A 12482-nucleotide genomic window follows, 5' to 3' on the forward strand; every position below is an offset into this window, starting at 1 on the left:
TCTTGGCTTCAAAATTCCTGAAGGTCCACTGACCTATTACCGGCCATGGAGTGCTCTGGTTGCCAGATAAGTTGTAGTCACTCTGAAAAGGATCAGGGCCCAAAAGCGTCATAATATGTGTGTCATTGTTAAATGGTAGTGTGAGTACCTCATTTAAAATAATCTATATGAAGTGTTTGGGAAAGAGGATCCAGGTCTGTATTTTGCTGTATTTTTCTCCTGTTTTGATGTCTCCATCCTGCATCAGTGTATCACACTACACTACATTTTCTACAACCTCTGCATGTTATATGACCCTATCGGCTGCAGGCTTGACCTTACCACAAAGACATTATCCACAGGTGTTTTTTCCCCCTTCCCTGTTATACTTATTTATGAAAATACACCAGGGAATTGCTTATCTGATCATGTTTATTAAAGCAATAAAAAGGTAAAAATTAATTGGGTACAATGTTATAAGGTAGATATAACATTTTATCAAAGGTTCTTTTTTTACTACAAGCTTTTTATTTAGCAAGAACTAAAGGTCCGACTTCAGGGATCAGGGCCGTGTGTCGCACAAGTTGATGCTGCAGAAAAGCATTAGGCGTTAGAAAGAAAACAGGTCGCGTGCTCTGAGCACTGGCAAAGTTAAGCACAACTCACGACACGGTTTCGGTTTCGTGATCTCTTTGGCGAGACTGTACCGTAGATCCCGTTTTTTTTTTTTTTTTTACTACAAACTCCTCGGTGCCAGATTTTTCTCTTTAATGCTTATTTTTAAATTCTTAATTGTATTTCTTTGCACGCAAAACGTTTTATTTGGTACGTATTTTATGATTCTCTAACACAGTACTAGAGAAGGTCCCAACGCGCCCGACCCCAACGCGCAGAAGGAGCTGATATTTGAAAGAAAACATACTTAGGTTATAGGTGCCTGCACCTTGATGTTAAAATGAATTTTCTGCTGGGATTGTCTGCACCCTTAACTAGCGAGGCTCAGAAGGTGACGCGCGGATTCACACATTATTATTGGCGCTTAATTGGACAGCCACCCAACCTGAGCGAAATACTTCAGCTCGCTTTAGTAAACTTACTGGGCTGAGAGGCTGCCTCGTAATGTCGGATAAATAAAGTTAAAGACCATTAACCCTTGATGTGTTTCTTGCACTGGAACACGTTAGCTCATGAACAGGTGTAGTCAAAAAATCTTCTGAATGTTCTTGCAGGAAAATAAATCGCCATCATATCCCCCGACAATTTGAGACTATGTTAATAAAGCATTTATCTTTGTCTCCTGACAGTGCAACTTGTGTATAAGTTAACAGATATGTAAAGTGGCTTATCTGGTATTAAAAACTACAATATAACAGTAAAAAAAGGAATTCAGGAACAAACTTTTAGAAGCCGTTATATTATCCGTTCATTATCCCGACAGCCCCAAACAAATCCCGATTCTAATCTGCTATAAAATTGATTACACAAGAATTATCCATATGACCCAAGAGCGAGCGTAAGCTCTACTAGACTGTACTAGGTCGTCTTGAAATGTGATGTCAGCTCGCTCTGTTTAATATTTAATCAGACGTCATCTCTCGTCTGTTTTATTTTAAAGGAATAATCCGAGATTTTATTGTGCGCACATTCTTAACCTGCTAGCTATTTCTGTTCCCAGTGAAGACAGGTTTCGCGCAAGACAGCAGAAATGTTTGCTGTGTGATATTCTGAGCTGTTTTCATGAATCTCTCTCGGCTGGCCGGAACTTTTATTATTGTACTCAACATTCAAACGGGCGACAGTGAGACATCGGTGTACATCATGTATTAGGTGCACAGTTATTTCAGCGCTGCTCGATGTGTATGACCGTATAAGGAAAAGCAGTCGTGCCCGGCTGCAATAGGCTGCGGAGCGGCGCCTGTCGTGACCATTTAACCCTTCTTGTACTGAATTTTTGCGAACGTTTTCCTACGTCCTCGGTAAAGAAGCATCATATGCGCGTTATAGCGTTTAACGCCCAGGCTTATAGCACAAGCATCCACTACCCGCAGGTTTTCACCCGTCCAGTCTCCAGTCATAATCGCGTTTTCACCAGTCCTTCCCTAGCCGTTGCCCGTTGGCACACCGATGACGGAGGCGTATACAGATGCGCTAGCTGAATACTTTGAAAGCTTACCGCGGTGACCCAGATATCTGTCAGATTCGCGGGCCACTTATGCTTGAATGCCACGTGCAGCCGGCCTGTGGAATGGTGGCTGCGTTTTTACTATAAGAGTGTTTCGCTTTGACCGTCGCTTATTGACGTCATATTGAACGAACAGTGTGAATCACCATAGAGCAGAAGCTATTTAATCATCGCGTGGTCCATAGCTGATCGGAGAATAAGCGCTGTCTGTGATGCTTAGAGGTGCATTCGCGGGTCTGGCAAAAGGATGAATTTACTGGAATAGATGATGTTCAGGTCAGGTGATTTATACTGCACGTGGAAGCTGCCTGCATAGAATTTACGTATCGATTATGACGTATGTGTTTGCATTGTTACTTTTGGATTATTTCTGCTGCATATTCATCTGCCAGGAACATGGTCAGATGCAGCCACAAATAAAGTAGCAGTTAAAATGTCTTTCCAGGAAAAAAAATAAATAAAATCTGTCCCTTTTGTTACAGAGTAACTGGTGCAGCCCGCGTGTGACTAAATATGTTCTTGTAAAAATAGTAATAATGACAAGAACAATTAATAAGAAAGAAAAAAGAAAAGAAAAGAAAGAACAGGTCCAGACACGAACAGAAGAAGAGTAAAGAAATAAAATTACATTTTGTGCTGTATCTTTATGTAATTAATGTTACGCGATACCAAAATTAGGCATAGCCTCTCTCTGTCACACACACACACACACACACACACACACACACACACACACACACACACACACACACACACACACACGTTGTCTAAACTTCTAAGCTTGAACATTCTAGATCGATGTTGTTCCTTTGTTGGACTGAACTCTGAATTGCCATCAGTTTGTTTACGATAAAAATGTTTACTGTATTTTGCTGGCCCTATTGCGTTTCTCTCTCTCTCTCTCTCTCTCTCTCTCTCTCTCTCTCTCTCTCTCTTTCTCTTTCTCCAGTTCTGATGCTCTCTCTCACACACACACACACTCTCCATTTCTCTTTTGCTACACACTCCATATAGACAATTAAATTCTGTTTAAATATCTAGGCTATAAATATTATGCTATTGATATATTTTACCAGATTATTGCAAATGCTAAAGACAGGGAGGGTCTTTTGAACATAAAATGACTACAAAACGTGTGGCCGCCTTTGCGTCACAAGAGAAGAATTTTGCTCGCCACTTGAGAAGCTGTAAACGACGCTTCGTGCTTGTGTAGCGCAGCGAGCTCGAGCACTCTGGAAACCGCGGTTTGGGGCTGGCCTGCCACGAGACCGCCCCTGCCCTACCAGACGTCACACCGATGCCTATTTGCATGAAGTGTTTTCTGCAGCTTGCTTCAGAGTTCACGCCGATTCCGCCTGGCAACACGGCCAGCTTCTTGGATAGGGACGGTGCAAGGAATATAACGAGAAAAGCCCCCATGGTTGCTTTCGCTACGGAAGACAGACGCACTAAGGCGCGCTGAACGACGTTTTCTGCGCCTTGTTTTGCGAAGCACCGTCTCGCAGTGAAAATGGAGCTCCCCGCCGCGGGAGAGCACGTCTTCGCCGTGGAGAGCATCGAGAAGAAACGTATCCGAAAGGTTTGGTAACGTTTGCAAGTCGTGTTTAAAATAGGCTTTGTAAAGCACAAAACGCATCCGTATCGGTAAACTACAGATTTGACACAGAGACACGGTTCAGGTCCTTTTCTCTTTTTTTCAGAACTCGGATAATCTAGTTAATGTTTTGGGACCTTCCACATCCCAACTGACGTTTATTTTTACGGTCTTTACAGGGAAGGTTCGAGTACCTGGTTAAGTGGAGGGGCTGGTCCCCAAGGTGAGTGTTACATTAACGTTTACCGTTCCTATAGCTGCGGGGTAACGAGGGAATGAGTGCGAGGGAGGGAAGATGAGGCAGAACTTCATCCCGCGCTCACCGCTGATGTGCGACGAATGCCATCGCTGTCTTCTGCTGCTTCACTTTGGAGAGAGAGAGAACTGGTTTCAGGATTAAACCGCGCAAATACTACGAATGCACATTTGAACAGGCATGAAGTATTTGGTGAGGCAGCTTGCGTGGCCTCAAAATGAGGACACGTGCGGTGTTGCTTGTTTACTTTGCGTGCCATATTTTTAACGCGTATCACACGAGACCGCTTTTAGTTTTCATTTTGCCCATAGCGTTTTTATATGACATACATTTGCAATATTCGACTTCTTTCTTATGATCAGTGCATAAGTTGTTAAATATTTAGCGTTGACATTTAGCAAAGAGAGCCCGTGCTACCATTCTCTCCGTTAACGGTTAAGGTGACAGCCACGTTAAACGGGGTTTGGTTGAGAGAGCTGGTTACATGCATGCGTTGCCCCCCCCTTATTTTCTCCTCTCTTTATAGGTATAACACGTGGGAACCGGAGGAAAATATTCTGGACCCGCGCCTCCTTGTCGCGTTCCAAAACAGGTGAGGTAGGGAACGGCAGCCTCGGCTCACGCGCTGACCTTGTATAGTAAAACAGGGAGGCGGGGTAAAGCTTTCACTATCACAGTAGGCTGCTGCCCTCGCGTCGCTCAGGGTGCGTGCGTGCGTGCGTGCGTGCGTGTATCTAACTCATACTCTGCCTGACAGAGGGAGGGCGCAAGGAAACACGAGCGCGAGAAAATGTGCGCAGGCGCGTCTGAACTGGGACTGAATTGAATCGCATGTGCACGCCACGGCAATGTCAAGCTTCGCGCGCACCGTTAGACAGGGCTGTTTACAGGCGCGCAGTATGATAGCATCTCACGTAACGATTTTACAGATCAACCTCATTTGATTAAACTGCACGAACAAGTTCCAGTGTGTGATTTTGCATGCAGTTGTTCCTCGCTTCTGATGGGGGAAGGGACCATTATTAGGATCGTGCCACGTTTGCGCTTCCTTAATAGCTACCTTAATATGCAAATGCAGCACGTACCCATCTAGAGTAATTATTTGAGGTTTATAGCAGACACGGGCCAAAACACCCGCAAACCTGTATTTCACGCACACTGTTAGGCGCCATCTCCTAGCGCAAACAGGCGATTTTCCGTGTCGGTACATACATTAGTACCCCCTGCGCTCCCCGCCTTCCGAAATTCCACTCACATTAGCACCGAGCGCTCGGGACCTCTAACTGGCATCTGCTTGCGCCATTAGCCGTCTCCCTTCGCGATGGGCAATTCTGTTGTGAATAATTGCACGCCTCCCCCGAGTGTATGCGGTTACTCCACCGCCTAATTAGGTTTTGGGTGTGTGGAGAGGAAGAAAGGGAGTCGATGGGAGAGGCGTTAATAACCCGTTTCGTCAAAAGCACGCTTTCTTTCTCTGGTAGATCATGTATGACAAATGCCAGGCTGCTGACCCTAATGACCAAAAAGCCCGGTTCGTTAGTCGGGTGCAAGCGACCAGTTTTAGCACAGCATTTATTTTGACGAAACTGAAATAAATTAGTCAGTTTAGTTGGTGTAGGGCGTAGGTCTTCTCACTCCAGCTCAGTCACAGGCTTTTTCCGATACTCCAGTAATCAAAGCCTAGGTTGTCAAAACAGCCGCATCCATTATTCCTGTATCGCCAAATTACATTATATTGTCTGGAAGCTTGACACGGTAGCCTACTGTTGTGTGGTCCTGTGTCGACTGTGGTCAGCAGCTTTATATTATTCTGTATATTGCTGTTTATGTACCATATATATCATCAGGCTTATGTTCTAAAGAAGTGATCATTCTTAATGAAGTACTAACATTTCCTAAAGTCAAACTATTTCTTAAAGTCTAACTACAGCCTGGTGAATAATTAAAATAGGCATTTAATGTATACTAAATAGAGATATGAAAATCACTGGGGGAAAAAATACAGATCTGAAAATGCTTGTATGCTTTTTAAAAGGCTGTTTACTCTTTTGTGTTCAGGGAACGTCAGGAACAGATGCTGGGCTATCGCAAAAGAGGCCCGAAACCAAAGCAGCCCTTCATACAGGTGAGCGAGTGACCTCTTCAAACACACATTTCTCTTGTTTTTTGTGTGGGTTTTTTTGGCGCTTGCCCAGTGCTTGGCAATGGAAGCTGCCTGGAGGGTTTCTTTATTATAGGGGAACTTAAGCTGTCTGTATTGTATACAACAGTATTATGCCTTTTCTACAGAACTACAAACTGTTCCAATATATCTGTGTATACTATGTGTATACATGAGTGTAGTAAGCTACTGTATATACATGATTGTATGAACGGTACAGCCGTGTCATTCTCTATGTAAAATGTGTATTTAGGCATATATTGAGTACAAGTATGAGAATATGAGTATTGATATGAGTACAGTGTGGTCACACCTAACAACACTGTAACCAAGGCCTCATTGTTCTTGTGTAAATAACTATTTGATTTGGTCATCGCCTTCAAACTGCAGTTTATGGTTTATTGTCCATGTGTCAGGTCCCCTCGTTCGCCCGGAGGTCCAGCATCCTCTCTGGTCTGCAGGAGGCGCCGCACGACGCGTGTCTTAGAATGGCCATGGACCCAGCGCAGGCGCAGCAGTACCAGCTGAATAGCAGGAAGCACCACCTATACCAGCCGCTCCCGAGCGAGAGCCCTGGTGGTACTGTCCCCAATGGCAAGAAGAAGCACTACTACCAGCTCAACAGCAAGAAACACCACCACTACCAGCCCGACCCCAAAATGTACCAGATGCCGTGTGATAGGTCAAAGGAGCCCGCGGTGCCCCAGGTGGGCAGGGATGGTTGGAGCCTCCCTCCAACCCTGCAGCAGAAATGGGACGAGGACTCTAGATGCCTCGGCAAAGCGCAGGACTTCACAATGGAGCTCAACAGCGGAGGCCATGAACCAGAGCTCAGCGCCGAGCTTCCCGTTAAGCAGGACGGTGCACCTGCGAACGGAATAAGCAGCAAGCTGAAAATAGTGAAGAACAAGAACAAAAACGGACGCATCGTCATCGTGATGAGCAAGTACATGGAAAATGGCATCCAGGCAGCCAGGGTTAAAGGTGGGGAGGTGGATGGAGGCCTGAAGCAGTCAGAGCAGCTGCCGGAGAGCAAGGCCGAGGACGTCGATAACGAAAAAAACAAGCTCCCCAAGAAGCATGGCTTTGAGAGCCTAGGATGTGGAAAGGACAGCAAAGGTCAGGACAAACCTCCCCTCTGTGGACTTATGAATAGAACAACCCTCCCTGACTCAGTTATGTCGGGGCCAGTGGCAGCTGAGGTGAACAAAGAACAGGAGTTCCGGAATCTTGAACATTCAACACATGAGGATCAACCGCTGCAGCTGACGACCAAATCCTGCCTGAGCCCAAAGACCTCTGAAAAGGCCATCCCTTCGCAGTTAGATCAAAGGAATAGACAGGGGGCCCACAAGAGGTGCTCAGAACTGGACAGGGACCATGGGGAGGCTAAAAGGTTCGTGAGTGTTCAGAGCGTCAGTGCACCAAACACAGGGACAAGTCAGTGTCAGAACTGCACCACAAACCTTAATGGTCACCAGCTAACAAATGGACGCAAGTTTGAATTCCAGCACTCCAGCCAGGACGAGCCCATAGATCTTAGCTGTGCGCGATCACGAAAAGAGAGGAATTCTGTAATGGATTGTCAGATAAATGGGAACTCTGAACAGTGTGAGAAAGAGACAGAGATAACGGTGGAAGAAACGCCTTTTACACCTTTTCTTGGGAATATAATAATAACAGACGTCACAGCAAACTGTCTTACAGTTACATTTAAGGAATATGTAACTGTCTAGAACTGACAGCTTTAAAACAAAACTACTGACATCGCAACTCTGTGAATATGTACATATATAAAGTAGGCTTGGTCTTCAGATTTCAGAAGATCACCTCATTTGTTTTCAGAATGATCCAGTATAAAGTCCAGGTTTTAATATTTTTCAGTCTGCATACAATTCCACTAAATTTTGCTAACTATTCCATATTAGTGATATAAGTCAACAAAACGTTTTTTACACTTTTGTTTTTCCAGTGGCTTGTTTCTGTTCGCTATGCTTTATAAGAAGGCTAATATGTCTATGAAGCACTTATGTATGTAATGTTAAATGATTTTTATTGTTCTCTCTTTTAACATTTCAAAACTTTGTAAAGTGCTTTAGCTTCATCTCAGCACATTAAAAGCATATTTTTGATGTGTCACTAGATTCTCAAGTTAGTGTCTGTATGTGGGTGCGTGCGTGCACGTGTGTGGGTACAACGTGTAACTATGAAAGCTCAGGTCATGTAAACAAAAGTGCAGATCGTTTTTTTCCCCTAGTAATTATGTTGTCCCTCAGTATCGAAATGTACTTTGCCCTGTCCCTTTAGGCGGACAGAGAAACTGAGGAGTGTTTAAGCTTTATCACAGTTGGAGTGGACATTACTTTACGCTGCGTTAAACTAGTCTACTGATCATGAATGAGTTCAGCAGTCCGGGGGAAAATTCCGGGCTCATGATTTGCACCGACCATGTCAAGGCCTTCGGAAGCGTCGCGTTGATTTTTTTTATACTGTAAATTTTATACAGTTTAGGGTCTAAACTGGAAATACTAAATGTATTTCCAATGCGCATAGAGCTTCTTGATTGTATCGGTTCCATTAGCTCTCTGCGTGCGGGTTTAGTATTTAGGTGATGAGTTATTGCGCCGAGCTGTACGGTATCCGCCTAATGCGCCGTGTCACTACAGTCTTCCTTGCGTTTTCCTTCATCCAAAGTTTATTTAAAAAAGGTGGTGCACTTGTTTTTATCCAGAGATATCATGAAGATGACGTTGCTCCTGATTTTTAGGTAAACAGACATGAGTATTAGTATTAGTCTATTAGTAAATAAACCCTTAGGCAGTTTGGAGGGAAAATATATTTTCTCTGCGTACATGGGAACAAGTTACCTTGTAGTGTATATGCCTGAGCACTTCACCGTTTTAAAATAAGGCTACATGATTTATCCGCAATTAGCACCAGACCAAAATTAGGAACAGACATCCTTTATGTTCTGTTTTTTAAGTGAGCAAAATTAGGAAAACCTTACCCCGAAACCAAAGATTTGAGAAGTCGGAACTGCGTTTAAATCAGATTATAATCCTTAGATATACTGATCATTCCGAGCCGGCCTTTAGCTGTTTGGCGGCCCTTGACCTCTCTGGGTTAGCAAAAAATAAATAAAAAATCTTTATAAAAATACGAAATCTTGTAAAATGTGTTAAAGCCACTATCGTGCATCTATTTGCATACTTGCTCCTTTATCGTGATTGCGAAGTGGTAACATTTTTGGTTATAGTTGGTTATACTTAAAACAGAATGCGCCTATTTAAATTCTGACCCAAACTGAGTACACCCACTAAACGAAGGATACACTCATGCCTTGAGAGGTAACTAGTTAACTGATTAAACAAATTATCCATTTGTGATTATACGTGGCTGTTATATATCATTTTAACGACCTGCGGCTTTGAGAGCAAGGCCTACATCTCCTAGATAGCAACAGAAATAGGTTTAGTTTCTCAGTTTAGTTGATGCCAGCCGACATTTGGAAACCGCATATACATCAAAAGGAAACCTCTATTAAGCTTCATAAAGTAGTTGTAAGCCTCTGTGTCATTTTATTCTACTTACAGCTGTCACAGCACACGGGCAAACGGTTAGACCGATAAGCTGTATTGCAGCTTTTGTATTGCAGTATCAAGTAATTTTAAAAAGCTGATAGTTACAACTAAAGGATATTCGTTAGCCAAACGAAACAAGCACAGGATTATAACCATTGGTAGTTGGCCTGTTATTTGAACTAATCATTTTACGAACTAAAAGTTTTTAACAACGGGATAAGTAGCTCAGCAAATCCAAAATGTGGACTATCTAAAACTTTAAAACACAGAAAGAGTGTTTCCAAACAACCATTTACTGCAAGCTATAAAAATGGTGTAAATGTAGACTGTTCTTTAAATGTTGTAAGCTAAATCCCCCCAAAAGTTAATCAATTCTTGATTAAAGTTTTATGGCGTTTAAAATAAACACAAATAATCGTCGATATCTTTTCTTGAGTTAATCTAACCCCAAGATGAAACAATGACTAATATCGATGTCTTCTCGCTGGGACTTCGTGCGGCATGGCGCAGAGGGTCGTGAGTGCCCTATGCGCGGTGGCGGAGCTGCAGGATATCGACACTCGGAGAACCGCCCGGCTGCACAACTGCACTTCGATACTTTATCAGCTAACATGGCGGCCAGCAAACGTTTTCGGGAGAAAGATCAGCACCGCGTTCTTCGCCCGCTGGCTCTGGGCGCTCTTCCGTTTTGAGAAGGCTTTGACTAAAGCGGCCGTCGGCGCGGTGGTTCACTCATCAACCATTTCGTCTCATGCGGAGCAGAGAGACAAGCTGCGGTTTCATCGCGCCTGCGATATAAAATGGCTTCCTCCACTCGGTCCAGTTAATGTGTGATTTAGTAGCAATACCAGAGGAAGGTTTTCTGGCACTCGCAACAGCCAAATATGGTCGTGTTGCACGTTTTTTTCTGTCGAAATTAGTTAAACGAAGAAGATTAATTCGTGTTGCGTAAAAATGTAGAATGACCTTATATACGTCAATTAGACAGGTGTAATGATGGCATAATTACTTTGAATCTTTTACATAATCCGTGCTGAGCGTGAAGTATAAAGCTCATAGGCTGTTAGGTAAAGCCATAATCGCTTTTTACTTCAAACTCAGAGCGCTAGTTGGATTATCTGTATAAAGAACTTTGATTTGAGGAACGAAGAATACTAATTGATCAGATCTCTTAGAGTTTGATATTAATATAAAATATTATAATTACTTGTAGGTCACCACAACACTTCACAGGGGTGAGACACGCCTATTCTCCCTTTAAAATGGGTTCATTCTAAGGCTTTAAAATATTCATACAAAACCGTTTCGAAATAGTCAGTGGGACATTCAGAACTGATTTGACGAGCTGTCATGAATATGGACAACAGCACATATTATTAACCAGTCTAAATACGAATAATATGCAATGCGCAGAACATTATAACTTGGCTATTTTAGGCTGTTTATATATTTCGTTCAATAATGTTTGAATACAATTTTTCTTCCTTAAATTGGTTTATTCTCTATTTGTTTGCCTGCTTTTCTAACCTAGAGAAACATAAAGATCTTTTTTTTTTCAAAAGAAGAAGGAAGCGAAGAAGAAAACTGTCTTCTTCAACTCATACAACACATGACTGGATACCAAAGATCCACTGATCAAATAGCCTAATTAAATAATTTTTAGGCTACTGTAATGCTTCTAAAAAATTATGAGTTTTCCATACTTAACTTTAAATGTAACTTTAAAACCACCCACTTTAAGTGGCCAATTTAATACCTGACCAAAAATCTAATTAAGATGTAATAAAATACGGACTAATCTACAGACTATTCTCCTAATTTCCGTTTTGCAAATTGTGCAGTTTTTCTGTTGCTGCGCAAAACTCGTTGCCCAGAAACTAGCGAACCAATAATCTTCTTACAGCTCGACCGCGCGCCCATATACGGATGCAACCACTGCTGCACTGCACCACCGACGCGACCAATCGCCTTCCGCAAGCGCAGAAGAGCGCAGACAGCCTTTACCGCACGCCTTCCTCTCAGATTAAACGTTACCTGCTTATCGCCCTTGCGAAAACGTAACCATGTCCATTTGCTCGATACATTATTTAATCCTATTTCACGTGTAATTCTATCTGCTGCAAGGGACAGTTATATAGTTTTACCACGCCTGCCTAAGCATTATTCAAAATGATTTAATAATGTATATTGCTCTACAAAGGATATAGATTGTAACTCGAATAGGCGTTTTGTTATTGTTATTAAAACTGAAACAACCTTGTTGTTCACGAGTGATCAAATTATTTACGCAGTTCTTTCAAAAAAGTAAGAAGATATTCAATCAAAGATCGTTTCCCGCCTTCTGTATAATGTTAGGCCAAGTCTAACATTTAGGCCAAATAAATAAATTTAAATGAATGCCAGAATGGGGCGGTTCAGCAAACATCATAATTGTAAGAGGCCCCGCGCTAATCAGTTCTCGCGAACTACCTGAGCCGCAACTTTAGAATGTGATTTACACAAACCCAAACCGGACTGCTCTTCTCCAAATGTAATCAGCGCGCCAGACTGGGATCCGAAACCATACATATGGTTAAAAGGTCTTTGACATTAACGTCGGCGAAGATATAGGCTGCACCGCGTGAAAAAGTTTCGGCAGTGTAATTTGGTCTAAATGCGTTGCACATACCGTCACAATTGATGAAGTCTAACCAATTATTTACGCGTATTTGTGAGTTTGTTAAGCTTAT

General features: G+C 42.7%; 1 protein-coding gene across 5 annotated transcripts; it reads left to right on the forward strand.

The window, feature by feature from the left end:
* Positions 1-3438: 3438 nt before the first annotated feature.
* On the forward strand, positions 3439-8311 carry LOC113578871 (E3 SUMO-protein ligase CBX4-like). 5 transcript variants are annotated; one of them, XM_027012379.3, is made up of 5 exons: positions 3439-3740; positions 3935-3978; positions 4538-4603; positions 6070-6136; positions 6589-8311. In XM_027012379.3, exons 1-5 carry the CDS (start codon positions 3672-3674, stop codon positions 7906-7908), a joined length of 1566 nt encoding a protein of 521 aa, XP_026868180.3. In that variant the 5' UTR covers positions 3439-3671; the 3' UTR covers positions 7909-8311. The 5 variants fall into 5 exon arrangements, with proteins under 5 accessions (XP_026868180.3, XP_081566757.1, XP_081566760.1 ...); XM_081710632.1 differs by having other exon boundaries at positions 3442-3840; XM_081710631.1 differs by having other exon boundaries at positions 3439-3840; positions 3935-4603.
* The last annotated feature ends 4171 nt before the right edge of the window (positions 8312-12482 follow it).

The sequence above is a fragment of the Electrophorus electricus genome, chromosome 3 (assembly GCF_041902795.1).
Source record: "Electrophorus electricus isolate QZ-2024a chromosome 3, ASM4190279v1, whole genome shotgun sequence".
In the NCBI taxonomy this organism is placed as follows: domain Eukaryota; kingdom Metazoa; phylum Chordata; class Actinopteri; order Gymnotiformes; family Gymnotidae; genus Electrophorus; species Electrophorus electricus.

Coding starts and splice junctions, on each gene's coding strand:
- LOC113578871 (XM_027012379.3), top strand. CDS start 3,672: ATGGAGCTCCCCGCCGCGGGAGAGCACGTCTTCGCCGTGGAGAGCATC. Junction 3,979..4,537: donor TGGAGGGGCTGGTCCCCAAG/GTGAGTGTTACA, acceptor CTCTCTTTATAG/GTATAACACGTGGGAACCGG. Junction 4,604..6,069: donor CTTGTCGCGTTCCAAAACAG/GTGAGGTAGGGA, acceptor TTTTGTGTTCAG/GGAACGTCAGGAACAGATGC.